This window comes from Rissa tridactyla, chromosome 1 (genome assembly GCF_028500815.1).
Source record: "Rissa tridactyla isolate bRisTri1 chromosome 1, bRisTri1.patW.cur.20221130, whole genome shotgun sequence".
In the NCBI taxonomy this organism is placed as follows: domain Eukaryota; kingdom Metazoa; phylum Chordata; class Aves; order Charadriiformes; family Laridae; genus Rissa; species Rissa tridactyla.
The window spans coordinates 36,432,551-36,457,496 of record NC_071466.1 but is presented as its reverse complement, the minus strand read 5'-3'; the positions used below and the strand labels follow the sequence as shown (position 1 = coordinate 36,457,496).

At 45.0% G+C, this 24,946-nt stretch overlaps 1 protein-coding gene across 4 annotated transcripts in view; it reads left to right on the top strand.

The window, feature by feature from the left end:
- Positions 1 to 3,572: 3,572 nt before the first annotated feature.
- Positions 3,573 to 24,946, top strand: part of DGKH (diacylglycerol kinase eta) — a 172,372-nt gene continuing 150,998 nt past the window's right edge. For all 4 annotated transcript variants that reach the window (XM_054190275.1, XM_054190257.1, XM_054190266.1 and 1 more), the window contains exons 1-2: positions 3,573 to 3,757; positions 11,344 to 11,535. In XM_054190275.1, the coding sequence (XP_054046250.1) occupies positions 3,701 to 3,757; positions 11,344 to 11,535 (249 nt within the window). In that variant the 5' untranslated portion in view covers positions 3,573 to 3,700. The remainder of the gene's footprint in view (positions 3,758 to 11,343; positions 11,536 to 24,946) is intronic.

Genomic DNA, 24,946 nt, shown 5'->3' with positions numbered 1-24,946 from the left:
AGAAGGAAGTTTCATGTTAGCATAAATGGATGAAAATTAGTGTATGCTCTTTATGTGATATATGCTAAAGGCAATGCTGGTGGAAAAAATACAGAAAAATGTAAAAAAGCTCATTCTTTTAATGTCTTTCTACCTTGAATTAGGAAAAAAATTGAAAGTTCCTTTTTTTCCCCCCAGGGAACGGAAATATTTAAAGAGGCGGGGACTTTGCTTGCGGATGTCTGAGCACAGCATTGGAATCAAAATCTGTATGTTTCAGTGTGTCCAATATATCCAAAATATTTTGCTTCGAAAAGGCAGGCATGTGTTACTATTTTCAATGCACTTCATACAAAAAAAAAAGTCGATAATGAAACATTCACTTTGTTGATCCGGTTTTCACTGAGTCATTAAGGGTAGGGAACAGAAGAGACGGAGGGAGATGAGGCATCTTTGAACGCTGTAGATAGAGCAAACTACCAAGAAATTCAACCCCAAACGTCTAGACTAAGTGGAAAAAAAAAAACCTTGAAAAGAATAAATAAAACAAACAATCCAAACAAACCACACGACTTGGAACAAAATCAAAAAATCAATGAAATTAAACCAACCCCCGGGCTGTGTTGGAGATGTTTTGATGCAGTTTGGTAGACCAGCCAGGAGAATTGCTCTCTGTTCCCAAGCCGGTTGCGAAGACCTGCCTCCAGTGAGCTCTTCTCCCAACCCAACATCCCCATCGTCTCAAGGGGACTGGTCACTCCTCATTTTAGCAGGCAGCTCCTCTACCTTTCACTAACGAAGCTTATCTTTGCCTCGGGCCTGACTTCAGTTCCCTTGCCCTTCTGTAAATGTGGCAGCACACCCCTGAACAACAACCAAAAAAATCTTGTGATTCTGACACCCGTCCTCAAATTCCATGTCGGCTTTGACAGACTCAAGTTTTTCAGCAAAATAATTTGCCCATGATTTTCAGCCAGGTCAGCCAAGCAGCCCGGACACCTCGGTCCGGGCAGAAACTGTGCTTTTCAACCCGGTGAGCAGAGCTCACGCGCAGGGAAATCACATGGGGCAGAGCTCCTCAGCAAAGGGCAAAATCTGTTTCCTTCACAGAAAGAAACGAAAAATCAAATTTGGCAGTCGGGAGCCCGAAAGGGCAGGGCTGAGTTGAAGTTGCATTGCACGGGTTTCATTTAGACCCAGCAGGATCTGTGCCGCGGCTGATGTCTGTCCTCCTTTATCCAACGAGACCTTGAAATGTTCCTTCAACCTAAGTAGGTTGTTGTAATCTTCTGGGGCCTATACTAGCGTTCCACTTAGGGAAACCCAGCTTTGAACTCCAGGGGATGAAACGAGGCGAAAGTAATTGCGTATCTAGCCGCAGGTATAAGATTCAGGGCACACAAAAACAGACAATGGGGCTGAAGGCACAGCGAGAATCTGAATTTCAGGGCAAAAAGGTATGTATAGCGCTTGAGTTGAAGAAGCAACTTCAAGTGGCTTGAAGTTCCTGTACATGAGTTTTCAGTTTTTGTGGTTCAGCAAGCAAGCAAATGCGAGGCACCAGCATGACATACATTTCATGGCAGGCCACTTTTGCCACAAAGCCCCAGCCTGGCCAAGGCTAACGAGGCCAGATGTCGAGAGGTATAAACAACCATCATGTGAGATCCTCTGGTGCATCATGAGGAAAGGAGGGGAGCTGACTAATCTTTCTCTGACACTCGTTCTTAGTGTAAAGCCCTTTATAGTACGACATTCCTCGGCAGTATCTCACACTCGGGGGACAAAGGGAAGGAGACCAGACATCCTTGGACAACCGTTGCTCACCATCAGCTTTAGAAAGCTGCCTTCCAAAAAAGCAAAAGGCTCGAAGTCATCTTGTTTGCTTCCTTCCGAGGTTACGCTCCTACCATCAAAGCAGCTCATCAACAGACCGCCGATAAACTTATTATCAACAAAAATAGTTCCTTTTTCTACTGCCGGGAGAAAGGCAGCAATTTCGGTTCCTCAAATGAGCTATATACTTCTTTGGGCCTGGCTTCGGGGTACACCATCTAAACTTCATGGGATTTTTCTATAGGCTTAGTTAAACGCATAGGTAAGACTTCACCTTTTTTCAGCAATAGTGCTACTTTTTGTTAAGTTGCCAATGTATTTTGCAAAAGCTCTTAGGTGGCAGTGTGCCATTTTTTTGGTATAAAGAGCTTTAAAACACAAAGAAAAAGAATATATCTTTAAATAAAACTATTATACATACAAACTCCTTCTTCTTTCTTGTGAAATCCAACTCATTTTCCGATGTTTGTGCTTATCAAGTAGATGACTTGGAGATTACTTTTTATAATCAAGCATGATAGCTGCAAATTCAAAAAGGCAGGCTGGAATGCAAAGGAATATAGAAAAACTGGGGTGATGAACACCATTATTTTGGATGGTGACTGAGCTTCATTTTCTCACTCTCTCCTCTGGTCTTCTCTCTCCTCTACTATCTAGAAAGATACTTTTTCACATATCCCGCTATTCTGCAACAACGGGGAGAAACAAATGAGTGAAAGTGCTGAGTTCACAGGAGATACAACATCCACTTGAAGAGTCCTAACACACTGGCCGGTGTTCAAGGCTGGGCTGGTAACAAGTAAACTGAGAAGACTCAAGTATACACACCGTGCATTAATAAAAGGTGTGATGGAGGGCAGGGAAATCCCACTGCTCCATAAGGCAGGCGTGGTGTCCCTGGAAATGAAAGGCACCCCGTATCAAACATGGCCTACATGTCCCTGCTGTCTTCTCCGCAGTGGCCATGCCGTGTCCCAACTCCTGCTTGTCTTAAGGTACGTGCGGGACCACCTGGCTCTTCTGTAGGGCAAAAAGGCTGCCCAAAGCCGGTTAAAACGTGCGGTACCGCGCTCTCAGACCCCTGTCAGACCCCTGGTGGGGGGGGCAAAGGGCTTCCTCCACCACCAGGACCCCCACTTTGACGCCTCCTGGTCCCCAGAGAGGGCTCGGTGGGAGCGGAGCGATGCGAGGGGCACCCAGCCGGGCCCGTCGGGGCTGCAAGACCCCGCTCTCCGCCCCCCCGGGAAAGGGGGAAGCGGGAAGGAGGCATCACCCCGGCGGGGCATGAGCGGCTCCCGGCGCACGGAAGGGGGTCTTTTCCCCTCCCCGCACCGCGCCGCGCCGCGGGGAGCATTCTCGCCCGCCGGCCCCGCCGCGAAACCGACAACCCAAGCGCGGCTCTAAACCGGCTTATGCCCAAAGCGATTTGCCTGTAATCCGGTGGGTTTCCCGGGGCGGGGAGGGGGGTGGAGGAGCGGGGGGGGGGGCCGGTGTGCTCGGCGCCCGGGGAGCCCCCGGGGCGGCGCGGCGGGCGGGCAGGGGGCGGCGGAGGCGGGCTCCGCGCCCGGCACCGGAGGACACGGCGGCGGCGGTGATGTGATCGGCGCGGCAGCTGCCAGGCCGGCTCCCCCGGGGGCCGGGGCTCAGCCCGGTGGCCGTGGGAGGGAGAAGAGCCGGGCGGGGAGGGGAGGAGGGGGCCTGGAGGGGGCCGGGGGAGAAAAAGGGAGGAGCGGGGCCGGGGGTGAGGAGGAGGAGGAAGGTGGGGGGGGAGGAAGAGCGGCGCTGGGGAAGCCGGAGGAGCGGCGGCGGCAGGAGGGAGGCGCAGCCCGGCGTAACCTGCTCGTCGGCGCCGTCCCCGCGGAGGTAGGGGACCTGCTGCGGGGTGATGGAGGAGCACGGGTACCCTTCCTATAGCGCCCGCAGCCCCGCCTGGGAGGAACTGGTAGGTACATGCGTGCCTGGCAGCCGCACAGGCATTTCCTACCCTTTTTCCTGCCTGTATTGTTCAGCCGGGGTGTGTGTGTGTGTGTCGGGCTGTCATCCTTATCGGTGTGTGTCCCCCCCCTCCCCTTCTTTCCCTTCTTCCCAGCCCGGCCGCCGGCTCTCGTCCTTTCCCCGCGGGGAGCGAGAGGAGAGTTGGGGGGGGGTGGGGGGGGGTGGGAGCTTTTCGCCCCCGCCGTGTCCGGCCATTTGCTGTCGGGCTCCGTCCCTCTGGGGGGACGGGGAGTTCGTTGCCCTTTTCTGAGTTTCGCTGCCCGGGTGGAAAGCCGGGGATTAGCAGCGAGAGCCTTGCCTCCAACTTTGCCGTGGGGGGGGGAGTTGGGGCGTGTTGGGTGTTGATACCATTAAACGCCTTCTCTTAGCACAGCAAAAGCAACGTGTCCAGCGTTGGGAGGCAGTTTCCAGAAAGAGAGACTTTTTTCTTTTTATCCCGCTTGTTCTTTTGTAGTCTGGCTGGGAATTGTCCCCGTTGCTGCGTGGCGGCAAAGCGGGCTGGGGTACCCCGCTGACCCCCGGCTTTGTGGGCTGCGGGGAAAAGTGGGTGCCTCTCAGTCGCTCCGAAGGGAGCTGGAGTGCCTAAACTGGCCAGGAGGAAAGCTATGGTGTGGTGGCTTTACGGTTTGTTTAAGCAACTCGGCAGACCCACCTTCCAGCCGAAGGAAATCATGTCACCGGCATCCTCAGCAGGCGATAAAATCAGATTTCCCTTTTCAGGGCCGTCTGGTCCCGCTCTTGGGCTTTTCTCCATTGTGCAAACACACACATACACACACACACACACCCACACACACACACACACCCCGGGCAGGGAGGGATAAAAATAGGCTTTGGGTAGCTGCTTGGGAGATTTCAGGCTATCTGGGAGGTCAAGGCTGGGCTGTCTCTGGCCCTGAACTTGGTGAGGCGATGTGAAGCACTGACCCATGCCACTGCCAAGCTCCCCTTTCGATGGCTGTGCCATGTTTTGCTAACTCGTTGCGTTGGTCCGGGGCCCCTGGTTTTTCCTTGTAAACCCAGTTTTAAAGAGCAGCTGGGGGAGAAGCACACTTTGCCTGGATCGGTGTTCTCACTCCCAGGAAAGCAGCAGCCCTGGAGATACCCACAGTGAACTAAGTTCACTCCCTTCCCTGCTTAGGATTTGTAGCCCTCCCAAATACGCTTTTACTAGCCTCATTTTTTGCTGTGAAGTTGAACATCCCCCTTCACCGCCCTCTGCAGTCCTCCAGCCCCGAAGCTGCTGCCGGAGATGCAGCTGTGATAGGGAAAACAGCTGTATGCGTGTTCCGGTAACATGGAGCTGACACCGAAAGGATCAGGCAAGGGAGACCCGAGATTTTTGCCTGGAGAGATGAAGACATCGTGGGAGGAAGGCGGCGAAGCTGATTCCCGCGAACACGTTATCCTATTAAACAGTGACATTTAAATTGGCTGCCGTCGTCATCCGAAACTCAGCTGAAACTTGGGAGGCAGATGGATTGCAGCCCCTCTGCTTGGAAATGCAGAGTCCTGGCTGAAGCATCCAAACCCGCTTCCTTCTGCGCGCAGGGCTCAGATAAACAAGGAGCCGATCTTTTTTTTTTTTATCTCCATTTCCCCCTCCCCCCGGTAAGGGCCAGGATTTGGGTCATGTTTATCATTTCATTGCTGCATTTGTTAAAGAGTACATCCATGAATGCAGTTTTAAGGTTAACCACTGCACTGATTTCCTTTACGAGACTCTAATTTCAGCTAAACCACTCAACCCTTTACCTGGTAACCTGCTGATAAAATACATAGTCTTTGTGGCAAAAGCCACATCGTTCTTTTTGTACCTGCTCGTCAGCAGGCTTTTTATTCTAATGGGAGCAAAGGGAGATTTAGGTGAAGGGAAGGCAAAAATGATGAAGGGAAAAAAAACCTGCTCAGACCTCTCCCTCGCTCTCAAAACACAGAAAAAGAGCAGCAGGATAGAGGAAACTATTTATTGCAGGTTTTGAATCTGTGCAAGTTAATTTTCTATGCAAATTGTCAGAAGTCATTGGGAAGTGCTGTTCCTATAGCTGTTCTGAGAAATAAGTGACAGGCGTCAAATGAAGCCACAACTTCTCCTTTGCCTGTCAGGGTTGGACACGTCTGTGTGCAATTTCAAATTTCTATACAATCCTTTCCTTAATTCACAGCTGACTTTTGAATGGGAAAGCTCTTCCTGACTCCAGTAAGAGTTGCATGATGGAGCTAAATAGAAGTCAGAGAAAATGTAAGGCTTATCCCACATTTTTCCCAGAGAGATTTGGGGACTTTATACTCAAAATATACACAATATATGTCTTAGAAATTTCTAGACCCGACTTTCATGTTTTACAGGAGACCCGAGTTCTTCACCTTTCCCTTGAAATGCATAGATGGGTCCTAACACATTTGCAAAGTGACTCTTTATTTTGATGACCTACACTGGTCTATACCTTTTCACTCTGAAGCGTACGACATGTTTTTGTAACCTACAGGTTACAGGAATGCCTCGGCTACTCCCAAAACAGCCACGAGCGACGCAGTTACTCTCTTTAACAGTGGTATGCATACATTTTGTTATATTTTGGCTTCCCCTTTGGTAAGTAAGGGAGCCAAGAAAGAATAACATCGCTAACTTGATCTGCAGAGGGAGTTCAGACAGGCAGCCCTGAAATTAATTTGCTCAGTGTGGGGAGTCCGGTTAAAAACTGTAGTTATCACCGACCACCAAAATTAGGAAAGAGTCAATAAAATCTTTTAAACACGATGAATTGTTAACCTGACACATATACCGTTATTCATCCAGATCCCCTCAGAACAACTTTTTGAGGTGGAGGAAAAAAATCAGCTTATAGATGCCAAAGTGACCTAGAGAAAAAGAGGTAAATGTGCTTGTTATGAAGGGAATCAATATTAGAGCTGGAATCAAATAATGCATTAATCTGCATTATAAACTATAATCTCCAGTGCAGCTAGAGTGGATAGGTATTTGGATTTTTTTTTTTCCTACCGTTGCACGTGCATTTTAGCGACACATACTCTGTTATTGGGACTGGATGTGGTCGAGTTAAAACGCTCTCACGGTGCATATATGTACCCAGCACTCTGGGGTTCTTTGACTAGGAAGGGTAGATCATTAGCTGATACCAATTGCCGTAGCACAAATGATGTCAGCGGAGCCGTTTTCTATCAGTTGAGCGTCTCCCTTTAAATGCCAACCTTTCTTTAACGCTTTTCACCAGTCTTCCCTTGCTTCCATTAGGAAATTTAAGGCAATTACTAAAGAAGCGTGAAATAGAGTATGTTAAATGCAAGACATAGCGCATGCAAATATTGTATGTTTTTAATGGCTTTAATGTGTTTTAATATAGCCCCCCCCATGTTCTTCAAGAGCCTTTTCAGAAATCTAGGGGATTTTTGTGGTACCATTTGTACCAGCGTATTCATAGCCTATATTCACTGAGCTGAAATGTGCTATTCAGTATTTCTCATCTCCAGTCTGACATTGCTCACCTGGAAGAATTCCAGCTGTGAGGTGAAGGGATGGAAGTCAAGTTGGCAGTCCTTATTGAGGCGAAGTTTCGTGGCTATCTTAGGCAGTTTTACCTGAGTAAAAAGGCTGGAACCGGACCCTGATTATCTATTAATGCCTCTGAAAAGAAGAACAAGTGGAAATGGTGAGATCTTTAAAACTGTCTTTGTGCACGGACAACGTATACATTTGTAGAAACAACTTTCTACACTAACATGAATGAGTAACTTGGGTATTTTCAACAATACTTTGCTTGCTTTCTCCATTTTGAAGAGCTCTGTATGCATTAGCTGACTAGAGATTTTAGAGCCTGTAATTTTACAGATTCCACTACATAGTTTGTAGAAAGCATATTCTCACTCAACTGTACTTGTGGGACATTTCCTATCATTTGCGGATTTAGGTCATTGCTACTAAAATCTTCACATTAAGTGACCTGAGAGAACATTCCTAGTACTTCAGGTTTTTGTCATAGCACTCACTTGGAAGTAAAAGGCTGGTGCCTTCCCTCCTTGTAACCCAATTTTTGTGTTTGAGTCATGAGGAGAGAGGAAGAGCACAACAGGGTAGCCCATGCGAGGACGCACGATGCCCTCTGCACGGTGCAGAAGGAGCGCAGAAGCTGGGGCTGATAGTTGAGCTCAGAACAGAAGTTGAAGAATTGCATGTCTTCCCCGCTTCACCTACAGATAGTCTTTTACCAGCTTTTATGTATTTGAGATGAAATCTAGTGAAGGAAATCTGAGCTGGCTATACAGACATCTAAGGAGATCTCCAGCTCCTTTGTTGGCATTGTAATAGCCACCGGATGTCACAGGAGCTGCTATATTTAAAAACCAAATTATTAACTTGTTTCTATTTTTCTGTGTAACTTATGATGAAATGATGTATTTACATCCACTGCTAAATAGTCCAATGTTTTACAAAATTCCAGACAAGTGTTTAAATTAACTTGCAGTGTAACCAATTGTGAAAACAGAAGACAAACCAGATCAGTGTCTTGCTCTAGAAGATGCTGGTGCTGTGTGTTTAGTATTCCAAAACTTCAGTGGAAGGCTGTTTTTGGAAATAAACTTTAACCACCTACTGTTTTTAGGACCCATGTCTAAGTATGTAAGCAACAAGCAACGAGATAATGTTTTACTAAAAAAAAAAAAACAACGAACGCCCAAAGATGCAAATTTAGGGTCATCAATAGAGTCAACTTCATGATCTTCCTGAGTTCAAATGTCCTAATCCCAAGTGATACGATTGAGTAATACGCTGTCTTTGTGTGCCTTTCCTCCTCGCTGTCTCGTCTCTCCTTTTCAGCTGGATTTGGAAAGGTATTTTCTGTGGGTGAAAATGTCTGCTTGTAAACAGTTTTGCACGTAACTTCGCGCAGGATCCTATTCCTGTGATACAAATAGATGGCAGTCACATGCGCCGATATTTTGAATGCTTTTTTAGTATGGGAACAAATCTAACTAACTACTGTTGTTCGGCTGGCGCTGTTTAATTCAGCTGAATTAAATGGAGTTAAGTCTTGCTGGTGTTCTGTTAGCACGAAGTGTTCCTCAAATCCCAGTCGCAATTACATGTAATACATGTTAGCATGAATTAGCAAACTCTGTCTTATCATCCTCTTGCAATGTTCAGTTGTCATTTACCTTCCAAAGGCTCAAGGAATTGCAGTGAGACGTGTTCCGGCGTAATTTGCTCTTCCTGAAATTAAGGCAAAGAGGAAGAAAGGAGGGTGGAAAGAGCAAGCATCCATAGACTTTGCTCTTAACCCATCTTTCTTCCTAGCCATGCCCTAAATTAATTCACTGTGAGCAGGACATACGTGCGCTTGCCCAAGTTTGATCCCATGTTTTTGATAAAGGAGAACTTTCTCAGGGGAGGAGCGAGACAAGACAGGAGTCATCCCCGAGTTTCACAATTAGCCTGTAAGGAAAAGGGACTGTATGAGAACTTCAATCTATTTTGAGATGTGGTATTAACGGTAGGATTTAGGCCCTATTATTATTCTGATAGGGAATGTAGGTAATACGATCAAAATTCCTTTAAAATATAACTTCATAGAAATGCTGACCTTTTTATAAGGTAACTTTTGGCAATTTTTTTTTTAATATAACTTAATAGAAGCGGTCCTACGTAGCGGACAGTAGTAGACTCTCATTTGAAGTCCCTGGTGCAGCAACACGGAACCAAGACGCAAAACTTACAAGGCTTCATGGAAATATTTAATTTCACCTATTCCAAAGAAGTCCCAATAAAAGAAATGGGATACTCCAGAGTGTATGAAGTTAAGCTCGTGGCAAGGTGTCCATAGTGTACGATAGGTTGCCAACTATGGGTTTATTTCTCATTAACTGCTTTGTATTTAGGTACTGTGTCATTATATTAGCGAATTAAGAGATGTCAGTTCCCTTTCTAGAAATATAAATAGAATTGTGGGAACACAGAAGCCACAAGTTTTGATTGCTTTCTTATGTTTAATCTGGTCCATGCAGCAAGGAGTTGTGTGTTTTATTTAGTATTGCTGTGATTTAAGTGCTTATTTTGAACACTGACTACATACAAGCCACAACAATTTCGAAGTCTCACAATTCAGAACATGTGGTGACATTTCCATATCGTGTGAGCTGCCAGATCTGAGATTAAAAGGGAAAACTGACCCTTTCTCTCCCCAAAAGTAAAAGTTCCTCTTTTACAAAGACAAAAATGAATAGAGTAATAAGAAAATTACACTAAGAGGAGAGACCTGGGTTTGTTTACCCTGGAGAAGACTGAGAGGGGATCTCATCAATGCTTTTAAGTATCTAACGGGCAGGTGTCAAGAGGATGGGACCAGACACTTTTCAGTGGCGCACAGTGACAGGACAAGGGGCAACGGGCACAAACTGGAACACAGGAAATTCCATCTCAACATGAGGAGGAACTTCTTTGAGGGTGGCAGAGCACTGGAACAGGCTGCCCAGAGAGGTGGTGGAGTCTCCTTCTTTGGAGACATTTAAACCCTGCCTGGACGCGTTCCTGTGCAGCCTGCTCTAGGTGACCCTGCTCTGGCAGAGCGTTGGACTAGATGATCTCCAGAGGACCCTTCCAACCCCTGCCATTCTGTGTTTCTGTGAAAATAACTGGAAAGCAACATAGGCATTTGCGAAAATTGTCCAGTGCTTTGACGCTGAAGGGTGCCGTGGGATTGACTGGCTGGAGGTGTGGATTAGGAACCCGTTGTGTTCGATGATGTCCATCCAGTCCCCAAAAAGCCACCCTGCGCTCCCCAGGGCGTGTGTGCAACACAGCCGTGATGGGACAGCCCCTGGGGAGCCCACCCGCCTTCACACCCGCACGTTTTCACCGTGAAACATTGAAAACTTGGCGTTCTACCTTCAGGTCACCCGGGTTTATGAACCCCAGGGTAGTGGTCGGTAGAGGCGAGCAACCTGCGGCCCCCAAGGTACCTGAGGGCCGCTCGCAGCCTTGTGCCTCGTCCCACCGCCCCCGAACCAGGCGGGACTCCGTTCGCGGGGACGCCCGGGGAGGTGCGGGGATCGCCGTGGGCCCCTCCACCCGCCATGGCCAGGCTCCCCCCTCAGACTTATCCCGCCGCTCACCTGAGGCGCAGCCCCCTCCCGCCGAGGGCCGGCCCGACCGCCGCCGCCCGGCGCCCCCTGCAGCCGGCCCGGCCGCTGCCGGGGGCCGGGCCGAGCCCGCCCGCCCCGGCTCCGCCCGCCGGCGCCTGGCGGCTCCCCAGCGCCCTGACAGCGGGCAGCGGCGGCCGTCGTGGCCAGGCCGGGGCGGGCGCGCTGCCCTTCCCCGTCAGAGGGGGCGGCGGAAGATGGCGGCCGGGCGGCGCGCTCCGCTCCGCCAGCGCCGTCCCCGCCGCCTCCGTCTCCTCCCCCCCGCACCGCCTCTTTCCCCACCCCTCCCGCGCCGCCTCCTCCTCCTCCTCCTCCCCGGGGAGGGGAGCGGCAGCGGCTGCCCTGGCTGAGCCGGGCTCGTGTGCTCTCTCTCGGCAGGAGTCCGGGAAGATGGCCGGGGCCGAGGCGGGGATGAGCGGCGCCGGGATCCCGCAGCAGCCTCAGCCCCAACCCCCGGCGGCGGCGGCGGCAGGGGGACCGGCGGACGAGTCGTCGGACAGCGAAGGGGAACACGAGGGCCCCCAGAAACTCATCCGGAAAGTGTCCACCTCCGGCCAGATCCGCAGCAAGGTAAGGGGGGAGCGGGGTGTGGGGGGGGCAGGAGCCGGCGAGCCCCGCCGCCTCCGGGGCGAGTTGCTCCATCCCCATCTAAGAGCGGGGCCAGCCCGGAGCCGGCGGCGGCCGCTGCATCCCGCCCGCATCCCCGGGAGCGGCGGCGGAGGAGGGGGGTGGTGGTCGTGGTGGTGGTGGTGAAGCAGCCGTGCCTCTTCCTTCCTTCCCTCTCCCCTCCTCCCCGTCCAGCTGTTGCGTCCACATCTGTCCCCGGCTGGCAGGAAGAGCCCCCCGGGGCGGCGGGGGCTCCGCGGGGGCCGGAGGGGAAGCCGCCTGCCCCAGGCAGCCGCCCTGCCCTGGCCGGGCGTCCTGGGTGTGGGGGAAGCGGCGGGCTGCCTCCTTCCCTCCCTTCCTCCTTCGCTCTCTCCCTCCCTCCGGCTCCTCTTCCTCGGGGCACCGCTGCCGCGGGGATCCCGCCCTGCCTGCCCGCAGCGCGGGTGGGCTGTTTCAGCCAGCCCTTCTTCCTCGACAACTTGCCTTCCCCCCGCACCCGCCCCTTCCCTCCCCGGCTTCTTCACCCCCGAGCCCGCCGGGGCACCTCGGGCTCCCGGTTTTGGGGGAGCGGGAGTGCCGCCGAGGAGGGGAACGCCAGGGCTGGCACTTGGAAAGGCGGGACGGGCTTAAAACTTCTGTACATCCTCGCCCGTGGGGCCGGATACGCGAAGCGGCTGTCAGAATTTCAGGTTAATGCGGTTTTTTGGTTTTTTTTTGTTTTATTTTTTGGTTTTTTTTTTTTTTTTTTGGCTGCCGAAGTCATCCCGGTGGAATTAACTTTTTGTGGTGGATGGTGTATTTACATCACGGTGGTTTTTTGTTTTTTTTTTTTTTTTTTTTCCTGTGAAGCGAACTTCAAGAAGCGTGCATTTAAAAGTGTAAAAATAACGAGACCTGACTTAGTTTCTGTGTGGGACAGTCCCATAACACTGTCCGGAGTGTGGCCCGCATTCAGCGACGGGGTCTGCATGAAACCCTGTGGAGGAGAGCCTGTGGGTGCAGCGACGCCAAGATCAGGGGGTTTCGCTATAGGCGGCTGGTTTGAGGGGCAAAGCGACTCCCTGCAGGCCCAGACAGATCACACTTGGGATTTGATTTCTACACGAGAGGTCATGTGTTGCTGTTTCCTTTACAGAGCACCCATTAAAGTTAGTACGGAGCTGTTTGTGGGGTCCTGTTGGGTTGTTGCTGTTTTGCCTTTAAACTTTCGCTTCACACACTGCATCCAAAAGGCAGCCACCTTTAAACAGAAAAGCATTGCTTGGTAAACAGTAGCGTTATCCCGTTAGGCGAGGTGGAAAGCAATTTTTTCCTGAAACCTCCTAAATGTGATGTGTCATCCCATTTTATTGCTAAATGTTAATTTTGCATTTGCAGATGTTAGGCCTGGCTGAAGGGTTACTATAGTAAATAAGATACAACTGTTGCATCGTGTTGGAAATGTAGTTCTACGCAAACTTTCGGCTTTAACACCACTTCTGTGTGGCGGTGTTCAAAACGTTTTTAAAGTGACAGAGCATGATGCTTTGTCAGCTGTAGTGGTGTTAATTGTATTTGAAAGTTTGCTCTCTTAGTTGACGCTTGTGTAAGGAAGGCATGTGGATTATGGATGTTACTGAAACAGGTCTGTGAGCATGAGATTCCAGCCAGTCCTTACCAGCTGTTATGGGTTGGTGGGATAAACGCAAAGCTGGGGTTGCCTGAAGTTCTAAGGCAACTCTACAAGTGATGCTTTTGCTTATCTTAGTTTGCGTCTCAGTTCTATTTCTGTGAATCAGATATATGTAGGAAAAACTGACTGCTGACATAATTGGAGTCATAAAATGTTGCTTTACGGCTCGCGATTTACAATAATATGCAAGCCCGAATATAAACATCTTTCTTTCCGTTTAATTAAAAGTGATATATCTTTGTTAAAGATGAGACCCGTGTTAAATAATTCAGTAGCACTTTATTTTATAACTCATGATGCATTATTTAAAAGTAGCTATATTTAGACAGACAACTCCCATTTAGTTTAAGGGTGTTGTATGTTTGCTGTTGTAGTAGTTGGTGATCAGTGGTTACATGAAACCACTAGAGCAAGGAACATCAGGGAGCTGCTCTTTTACCCAGCTAGTACCTTTCATTCAAATTAGATTTGTTAAGCTTCACTTACTCGGTGAACGTGTTTGTAAGCTAAGGTTTTAATTAAATGGATGGGTTTGTCTTACAGCTAAGAATAGACTTTTGAAAGAACCCAAAACATGTACATTACATTTATCATTGATGCTTGTGGGCCATTTAACGCTGTGCTATTACTCTCCGGAGGTTGCTTATATACTTACTCGAAACATTTCAGCAATGTGGTATTGATTCCTTAGCTCAGAACTATACCCAAAAGTCTCTGCTGGTAATTGTTTTTATTTTACTTAAGGAAGATGTTATTTTTAGATGTTTTGGTACAGTTGATCATTTGTGAAAGCTACCATATGGTGATACTTTGCAGACAGAATCATTCAGTGGATTTTTTTTTTTTTAACGTGTATATAATAAGATTTAGCAAATGTATGTATAAGAGCGAACCCCTTTCGCTAGCACAAACAAAGTCTAAAAATTTCTAACACCTGTAGTGCCTCAAAGGGAGTTTTTAAGCTTTGCGTTCTTCTTCCTAAGTAAAAACCAGTAATTATTTGCCTGGGGGCAGGGGGTGAAAAGCATAATGTGAAAATAGAAAAAAAAAATAATACTATATTGGCAGATGTACTTACACTGAAGTTCATTGCTTGCTTGTGATACGCTAATCATATGCATACAGTTCTACTTAAAATCTGTTGTCCAGTTTTACCACCACCTGCCCAGGTTGAATAGCAACTTCCTCTGCAAATTGCTCGCTTGATTGCAGTGGAACTACTTTTACGGTAAATCACTACGAGGAACGGGTGGGCGATAGGGCCAGATGTTTATGTAATTTCTATTTATGGGTATATTTTTAATTTGTGCATATGCATCCCTCACTTTAAAGGCATGTCTGTGTCAAAATGTGGCCATTGTTGATTTGCCCAAACAGAAAACTTGAAGATCAATGTGTTTTGGTGTGTGCAAGCCTGAGAAGGATACTTGGTTATAGAGGGACACTGTGGCAGTAGGTGTCTTTAGGCGAGTCAGGACCAAAATTAATTAGTACTTCTGAGAGAATCCAGTATCTTTAAACCTAATCCTAGAAGCTGTTGCATCTCTGGAGCTCGTGTGTGTTCCCTAGACGAAATGCAAGGCAACAAACAGGTGGCAAGTACCCCATGAAGTTCAGGCAGTTTTGAGCTGAAATCCCCGATGGAGAGCATTGAAACAATTCTTGACTTCGTGATGTCTGCCCACAATTTCCTCCCCGCCCCTCTGGGAGACCTGAATATTTACTATATAAGAAGTGTCTTGGTAAAAAACATTTTTGGAATGTATGTTTTGTTTCTATGAGGATTTTGGAAAACTGTAGTTGGGCAGTTCTGAAGTAGTATATATGATGCTGTACACACAGTGTTATATTGGGGATTTAAGTCGTCGAAAGTTCTCCACGCATCTGCATTAAATTTGTCTTCTTAACTTTTAAAGATGCCGGTTAAGACAGGCAGCGTCGGTGCCTTTCTTAAATGAAACAGATGACTTCAGATCTTAGGGGCTGCAGCCTGAAAACTCTGCCTGTCATCAGCTGGGTTGTATTTTCTTTAAAGTTAATCACCGTAGTGCAAAGTACATTCCTTAAAAAGATGGTCTTGCTTCAGTTCTTTGTAGCTGGGACCTGTCGAGAAGGGAGGGCTCAAATTAGAGCTGACACTTTTTCTCTTTAAATTCTGCTCATCGTGGGGGCAAGCACAAGATTAATAAATGAAATGGACCCTGGATACTTGGAAATAGAGTCGTCAGATTGAGCACGGCTATAGTTCCTACTCTTGTCTTGAGTACTCTCTGCTAAAAAGTGGATATAAAGAATAGCACTTTCATCATTGACCTGGCTTCCTACTTTAATGTGTCCATGTGCAGTTAATGGGAAAGCTCTGCTGGATACGGTGTTTTGCTGTCAAGGCTGCAATTGGGTATCTGGCCTGTGTTTATTTTTGGATGAAGCAGGCATTCTGGAGCAGAAAGTATAAATCAGGAAATGCAAGAAAATAGGATATATTGAGTGAGATAAATACACTTGTAATGTATCCAGGAGAATGCTTTCTTCCTGTCCTTCACCCCCAGTGGGTTTTGTTAATAATGAAATTACTGTAACATGGGAGACGTTCAGAAACACCGGTGTGTTATAATTAGCGGAGATGATACAGTGTTGTTTAGTTAAATGGCAAGAGTTGTTACTAAAATTATATTATCTGGGGTCTTAATATATTTTTTTTTTTAGGTATCCTAAATCATTATGGGGTAATAAAAGTAAATTAATTAAATTCCCCACTGTGTTTTTATTGGCCTTAGTGGATAACACCGGCCATTTAGGAACTGAGCCTTCACTAAGTTTCTAACCTCTTCCATATGGTGACATCTGACAGTGCCAAGTCCCAGTAGTCACATCCTGTTTGTTTCTGGTATACATTTCTCTCCGATTACCATAACTTGTTAATTCACCTAAGTGTAAAGTGCCGTGGTTGATACCGGCGTTAGACTTCACGAACGTTGTACTCTGCAATGTAATCTGCATTTTCTAGCTTTGATGGTTCCTGATTTACTCAGCTAAGTAGCGGTTGATTCCTTTCTGGTTAAGCAAACATGGTTTTTGTGTACCAGAAGTTCTCAGGAGAATGCTACGGTAGCGAATTTAGCCCCATTGGGGATCCTGTATGTGCATTAGGATTGTCTGAATCTGCACAGCTTTAAAATGCATTGTAAATTGCAATTTATTTGGCAACAGCAGTGACACATGTAGTGTCACTAAACTTTATTGTTGTGTTTACACAGCATGGGGCAGAACTAAAGGGACCAAGTGTATAGAAATCGTCCTCAAGTTCTTGGTACCTGGCAATGCCTACGGAAAAGACTGATGGGTGCTGCAGAATATCTGTCTGCAGCATTCGTATTTTCCATCATTTTCACTTTGTAATTATATAAGTTGTTTAGTGCTTGCACTATATATCCATCCTTAGTGAAATGTTTTGCCAACTTTTTTTCACAACTGTTGTAAAATCTCTGGAAAATCCGATTCTCTCCTCACATCCTGGGGTCTTTAATCTGATTTTTAAGTCAGTTATTCAGAATCAGTTCATCAGTGTATGCTCCTGATATGCGCAGGCACACATACTCATGCGCAGAGTAATATATTTAAGGTTTCATGTACATACATATATTATTCAGTTCTCAAGTAGGCCTGGACGAAGCAAACCAATTTTTAGCATGAAACGGTGCACAAACAAGGAACATGGTATTTTTTCTCATACTTGCTGGATCTCTACGTAAGCTTTCAAAAAAGGGTCCGCTAATGGAAAATTTCAGCCAGAGATGTGATAGTTTTGGGAAGTTAAAAATGACTGAGCATACTATGTAGAAGCGAGCAGGCTTAGAATGGAAAGAGTTACACTATTTAAGGCACAGTGGTCATTACCACTCCAAATCCTGACACGTGTTTGTATAAAACTGAAATGAAATATGCTAAGGCATTTTAGTGATGCATGTATTGGCAAAGCTTAAATTGCCAGCTAAGTACCAGAAAGGAGAGAAAGGAGGAGCTTGTAACATTTTTTAGTAGATATTTTCAAGCAAGTCTTTGAAGAAAATGTTGGTGTTTTTTTTTTTTCTTTTTTCCCCCTAGAATATTTAAAGGTTTAATGCTGTTTTGTACTGAAAAATAACATGAATTATACTTTTTGTTTTTTCTCCTCCCAGACAGCTGGTGAGCTGTGAATGTGGAAAAAGACAAGATAATCACACTCTCATGTTTAATATAAGAAATTTTGATTTTTTTTTTTGTGTGTTTTTTTCCTGGGGAATGCTTTTCTGCCAAAAAGATCAGGTGAAACACATTGAGCTTCTTGTTTAGTTTAGAGAGAATTTCTGGTTTTAAGAAGCACAAGAAGAGACTAATTCAAGAATAAATGACAACTGGGAATCCATTTATGAGATGCCTTATCTTGTGAACTTCATGCGCACAGTCCTTAAGACACATAACAGCCATGCCAGAGCTCAAGAAAGGACTATTCTAGAGCTGGATCTTTATCCATGTAAGGCTATATGGATAATTTGTGGACATTTTGAATTGTTTCCAGCAGTTGCATCAGAATCCAAGATGCAAGACTGCTGTTATGACTACTGTATGACTAGCTGGACTAGCCAAATTAGTTTGGATATCTGTAGCAGAATAGATAGAATTACAGTGATTTTGTAACTGAAGTAGTAATCGCAAGAATAGTCTGTCTGGTTGTCACAAAGCCTGTATCTCAAGGTAAGTATTGAATCCACTTGACTCACTGAAGACGATAAAAGGCAGCTTAGACCAATGTTCTTGCTCTGGAATGCTCCAAAAGGCTAAGTGTTTTTTTGTTTTTGTTTTTTTGTTTTTTTTTTTTAAAACCAATGTTACTCTCATTTTCTTTGAACTCTGACCAACCATGCTTCTGGTAAGGGGTCTATAGAACAGCATATACAGGCTGGAGACCTCAAAATCTAAGTGCAGCAAGAAGGTAACGTGTTTGTGTGTGGATTCATTGAAGCTCAGAGTACGAAGTTTTGGGTATAAAATAATGCTTCTGTAGTCATTCTGATGTTTTGGATGTTTTCCTCTGATAGGTATAATTAAGACACAGTTTGGTGTCTTGTGAAGGTAGTTCAGTAGCTCCCTTGCAGAGGAACCACAAGACCAATATTTTGTTCTGGTTGGCCATTACACTTTTGAGATTCTTTATAGTTATTTGTGACATAGGTGGATGTGATGTTATAAAGTAATTGACGGCATGGGTAGCTTTGTTCATTTTTTTCAGTTTGATACCTCGGTACCTGGACTTTGTCTCTTACGAAGAGAGGTAACTCTTTCTTTCACCTTTGTACTTGCTGCTGCCTTACATTACTGTTTTATCCTTTCCCCTCCTGCTTCCAAAAAGTAAGTTGCGTTCTCCAAAATCTTCTTTTAAAAACCTAAGAGCAGGCTACTAAATAACAGTGCAGTAACCGTGGCTGTGTTATACTAAGTTCAAGCCACAATGGCAAAAAAAGCCTAGCTTGGGGACATCCATAACTTACGTCCTCCACGTGATAATAAAATGAAACCTCATTCTTTCTTAACGTAAACATTGCATTTATCACAGCAAACAAGCTTAATGCTGACCCAAAATAAATATTATTTCATTGATATGCTAAAAATAAGACCACTGCATTAGATCCATTTAAAAGGAAATGAGAGATTTATTCTAGTAAAACATTGAAGTTCATACTGAAACACTTCAGTCGTCCTGTACACTTTTATATGATTAATTACTTCTTAAAATTAAGCCGGCGCTTAAGTGCTCGTTGGATGGGGGCCATAAAAATTTTGTACACGAAGTCAGAATGTAGTTGACTTAGAAGACTTTTACCGTGTAGGAATTATCCTGATATATTGCATGATTATGAAGAAAGAGCAAACCTTTTTATTTTTTTTTTTTTTTTCCAGCTAAGTTTTTCATTTGACTGGTGTTCCTGGTTAGGAGTATTTCACCGCTTAGATACTGAAAGCACGGTAACAAAAACCTGAGCTATACTCCTGGGAGAGTTAACGTTATTGTAATGAATTCAGCAAGGTTTTAGACTTGATGGGAATTTATTTGTTTATTAGATGGGCCGCCTGACATTTATGATGAGCCGAACCATTAATTTCCTTGCCTTTAAACGTTTGGGGTTTGCAAATGGTGTGAGATCGCGCTACATTATTGTCACTTAGCAACCTTAATAGGGTTTTGAAGCTGAAGAGGAGCATGTGGGTGGTGAGTCTCCCTATGCATTTGCCGAGTGGGAAGCAATGCGAGCCCCTCTGTGTGCAGCCGTCAGGAGGATGCGTGTCCAGCCCGTGCCGAAGTCTTTCTGGATGTGCTCACTGAGGAGAGCCGGCCGTGCCCTCGGTGTCATTTTGCACTTCTGGCATAGTTTCGTGCTGGGAAGATCTGCCGAGGTTTTTCATGCCTGCGGAGATTTAAGTGGATCTAAAGGGCTGTCATGCTGCTCTGGTCAGTTATGTCCTGTTGTGTGGTTGCTTAAATTTAGCAACCGAGTTTGACTGGCTTCAGTTTGACAGCTGGTAGTCCTTATTGCCGCTGTGATCCTCTGGATGGAGCAGGGAGGTCTTGCCCAGCTCTTGGTGAGAGGGGTGGCTTGCTCTGGTTCAGCTAGGGATGTCAGAAGGGATCAGCGTGGCTAACCAGCAGCCCCAATTGCCCATCGCGCAGAGACTTCTACCCACCCTGTACACACACTCTGTTGATCGTGAGGACGGCACATACTTCTGTGTTTGTTTTAATGCTCCCATAGAGACATCTTGCTTCTTGTTCCCTCCTTTTCTGCCTGCTGCTGTCACGGTTTCTTCAGGAATTCGAACAGAGAAAGGGTGACATCCCTTTTCCTTTCAGCCTGTGCCCCTGCAAGGTTTCTCCCAGTAATCCCCATAAAGAAAGAACTGCCCAAGACCAAAAAGTTTGCTGGGCGTGGAGTCTTAGAGAGGGTGAAGATACGTGAGGTTGCTCCTCTGGATAGTGCCTCCTCCGTCAGTGGTGCTGATCAATCTTGGGAGCAGATGGTTTGCTGGGCAGCTATTGACTTGAAAACTAATGCACCCTTTTTTCTGATTTTTCAGCTGTTATTATCATTTTTTTGCCCGATAGCCTCGGGGAGCTTTACACGAGTTACACTACAGACAAACATTGATTGCCTCAGCCTCAGGGGTCTGTTAAAGTGAAAAAAGAGAGGGAGAGCACAAAGGGTAAAAGGGGGTTTAGTGAGTCAAGGATCCCATCACTGAAAGAAATAGTGGTGTTCGTGCTGTAAACAGTAATTCTTTCTATTGTATATTTACTTGATATATTTATTATACGTGGATTCTGCCTGGGAACAATGCTGAGAGGCCACAGGTCTGCAACGGGGAGCTACTGTGAGTGAGTTACTTGGGTGTGAGATGAAAAGCCAACATTTCTGATTAAACCAGAGCTTTTAAGGAAATAAAAAAGATTTTTATCGTTTACACAGCTTCTCATTACAGACAAAATAAACAGGAATAACCTTCAGAGCCATCTATCTGATGTTGTTAAACTTTCTTTCCCCAGAGCGAGGGAACTCATTCAAGCAAACTTTGCATATAAAGTGGAAGTCTGCGTTATAACACTTTTGTAACAGGAAAACAGAATTTAGGAAAACTTCTTCATGTAGCTCAGCTGACTGCATCATGTGGCTTTTTTTGTTATGAATGAATCTGGGCTAATACACACATTTGGATGCTGATTCTTGCCTGCTTTTGGGAGCATGCAAGCTTTAGTAAAGAAAGGACTTACCCGTACTGAGTCCAGTGGTTAACATCTCGGTCAATGTGCATCCAACTACATGCAGGCAAGATAAAATTTATACCTGAGACACTTTACTGCTTAGGCCAGTGGTCTCCAGCCTTCCCCAGTCCACTGCAAATAAGTTTTCAAAAACTCAAAGGCAGTTACATAAATTAGGGTCTGTGCTTGTATCCTCTCTAGTAGATGACAAGCTTTTTCCCTTGCCCTACTTGGTAATTTTATAAAATACATGAAAAAATACTCTGGGCTGCAGAGGGTTGTCAGATTTCTATCTGTGCCCCTGATGCAGCATCACAAAACTCTGTTCTGCAGCTTCTTCAGCATTTCAAAGGAGAAGAAGATCCTAATAAGTACAGAACTTCTGACGAGCTCTTGTCAAAAGCAAGCTATTAAATGTTCTGGCAATGTCAAGCTGTACGCTTAAGAACCCATCAGTGCTTTTGTGTATTATCTCATGTTACCTGGTGTTGCCAGGTAAATGCAACTACAGTGAATAGCTTTTTTTTTTTTTTTTTTTTTTTTGTTGAAAGAATACATAATCTTTATTCCAGTTCCTTTAAGCTTTGCATTTTCTTTTCCCATAGTGCTGATTATATGTATACTTCAGATGATCTTACTTCTTGTATAAAGAGACCAGTAATTCTGTATACAGGTATGTGCATGTGAACCAATACTGATTTTTTTTTTTTTTTTTTTTTTTTTTGCTTACACTGATTAGGGTAAAAGAAAAAAATCTTTTTAAAAAACAATCAGTTTTTCATTTGGTCCCTGTGTGCACCACTGAGGAGGAGATAAAAGGAGTTAACATCACAGGTTCTACTCCTTCTCCACCCTTCTTCAGCCAGGGATCTGTTGCCAAGAGTTCTACAAAGGGCTCCTATTTCAAATTACCCTTTGAGCCCATGATAAACCTGTGTCCCTGGGAGGTTGTCTCACAGTGAGGAGTTAGAAATGAGAGGGAAATCTTGTGGTTTTCTATTTGAGTTTTTAAAAAAAAAAAAAAAAAAAAAAAAAAAAAAAAAGTCACAGCCCGGGCAAGAGGCAAATGAGCTTCTGGTGAATTTTATCCGAAGGATGATTATACCTTTTCTTTGAAATATACACCAAGGTTATTTATAGCTAATCCACAGTTTAAATTACTGTGTGTAGGTGTGAGAGGTTATAGAGACGGACTTTTTCTAGAAAAAAATATATTTATGGGGGCTGTTACAGAATCATAATAGTAATTTGCATTGGAAGAGACTTTGGGGGGAGGTCATCTGGTCCCACCCCCATGCTCAGTGGAGGGACACTTTCAGTGCAACATTGGGTTGCCCAGAGCCATCTCCCTCTGAATGTCTTACAGATTACTACGGTATGGTTCCTGATTTATTTTGAATTAAGTATTCTCTTTCTTTCTTTTACACGAGTGTCAAGGATAACCTGTGTCTGCTGAGGAAGATTTGTCAGTGTTTAAAGGCCTGATTAAATACCTTCGGAAACAAAAAAAATAATTCTTTTCAATGGTACAACTTTAAGAAAGGCCTTAAAAAAAGGAAAGTGCCTTTCTTCTCCCCCACCTCTTGTAACATGGAGCAAGAATGAAACGGTGTGGTTGCTCTCTATTTATAGATTCAGTAATGTGCCAGTGTACACTTATTATACCTAATTAGGAGTATTCTAAATAACTTTCTGTTTGCATTACAGATAAAGCTATGTGATTGCAGATCAATGGCACGGAATCATGTCATGCCTTATCAAGGTCTAAAGTCTTTCTCCTCTCTCTAAATTAAACTTCCCTGGACTGGTTGCTATTTCAAATAGCCTCCCTACTATAGCTGTGATTTATTTGCTGTAAGACCGTTTGTATGCTGCTTTAGTTAAAATTTTAAAGCTAGAATTTTAAGAGGCACTCAGGGGAACTGGGAACTAAACTAAAATTTCCTACAAAAGGAAATGGCAAGAACTTAAATTATTTCCAAGTTTTCTTCTGTTTCTGATGCCATCCTGCATCACATTTGATGACCTAGGGTTTGACAGCTGTACAGTTGGTCAAGATGCAGTTGAGGGTGTCTGGATAGTGCTGCACCGTCTTCGCCATTCTTCCCACATCACTGGAGGTGATTCTGCACCTCTTGCAGGTGGTGACAGATGACTGGGAGGTCATGAGTATGGTACAGAATAGGACCCATCTAAATGCAGCAAAGAAACGCTTGGCACAGGGACTTGCTAAAATTTAAGCTTCTTGACCCTTTGTGTCCTGGATATACTTTTAATGCTTCCCCTCTGGTGATTTATTTGTCGTGGAAGTGACTATAAAACTTCTCAAACTATGCAGTTTAGTTGAAAGACTGTACGTCTCTTGTTTGAGCCCAAGCTTCGTCTTCCCTTTTACTTGACCTTGGACCAATTAAACTTTGTCAGTTGTTGCTAATACCACTAATCAGTTTTACCACAGCGTATGGTGATGGAGAAATACTGATTCCAACTCTTCTCCCAAGGTGTTAAGCAGTACTAAACCTCTGACTCTTCGTGTGTGCAGAATTTTGCAGTGTACAGCAAAGCCTGTACTTCTGTATTCTTCTTTCATTGGGGAGGTATGTAATGTAACTTATACAAAAAGAAATTTATATTAAGCTGCACGACAAAAATAACATGCAGTATCCACAGAGAAAAATGGTTGGTAGCGCTGAATTTTGCTTCAAAAATTTGATCTATGATGAATACCTATGAATATGTGCAAGGCTGTAGTACCGCTGTCTTAGAAACGTGGGTAAGAGAACTTTTGTTCTCTAAGTAGCTACACAGTGTATAAAATTATTATTCATCGGATAGATATAAATATGGAATACTGTTCTGACACCTAAGGTTTAATGGTAGCTTTTGTTTTAATTGCAAAATTACCTTATTTTTAGATGGAAAGGTTGAAAATCACCAGCAGCATCTTGTTAAGTGGTATAGTAGGCTGAGTTTTTCTGTTCTTTAGAGCTTCCTAAATTTGACTGAATTTGCACTTAATTTTTACCCTAGGGAATAGATCTTGCACAGGGAATTTCTATGCATGCTACCTGAGAATTGCTTATTCTCAGATTATTATTTTTTAAATTTTATTTATTTTTTCTTAACTGTTGTGTATAGCTTGGTTATTCTCATCTTTACAGATGTTTCTTTCAGGTTTAACATTCAGGAAAAGCAGTGCCAGGCATGAAGCCCGAAGTTCAGGCAGTTCCCTGACAAAGTTCAGAGTAGCGCCTATTATAGAAGCACTGTTTATATAGTTCCAGTTAAGAACATCATAGCATGTCTGTTACAACCATCTCCTTTTATATATCGGCTATAAAAACGAATTCTAAACTGAAACAAGAACGTGGTCTTGATGTTTTATTGCTTTGAGCTAATATATAGTGAAAGCCCATTTGAGAGTATTCAAGACTAAATGCAGCTCATCATTGCAGTCTCTTGGCAACCTGTGCTGGGTTCATTGCGTATAGGCAAGCAGCTGCCTGAGCATCGGTGGGAGGTTTTTATCTTCTTTGTTATTTTCACGGGTTGCATAGGGAAGAGCACAATTTGAAATGTCAGCATCCTGGGATTTGGACAATGGGAATGGATATGCTTAGCGTTCCTAAAAGCTTCCGCGGAAGAGAGTGAACGATGGAGAGGGCAGCCAGGACGTTTCGTCAGGGCGGTTTAAATGGAGTGTAATGTGTGGGACAGCTTCCTCCTGAAGCTTGATCAAAGCAGAGGTAGAGGATTGTTTGCAAACAGCAAAGTAACTTAGGAACAGCTTTTTGGCCAGTGTCTTGGAGACCTGGAACTACACGCCCCAGTGAATGCGTAGCTTGACTGTCTCTTTCAGTGACCTCTTAAGTCTTTTCCTTTTTTTTTCCGGCCTGGTCATGGGCATAATG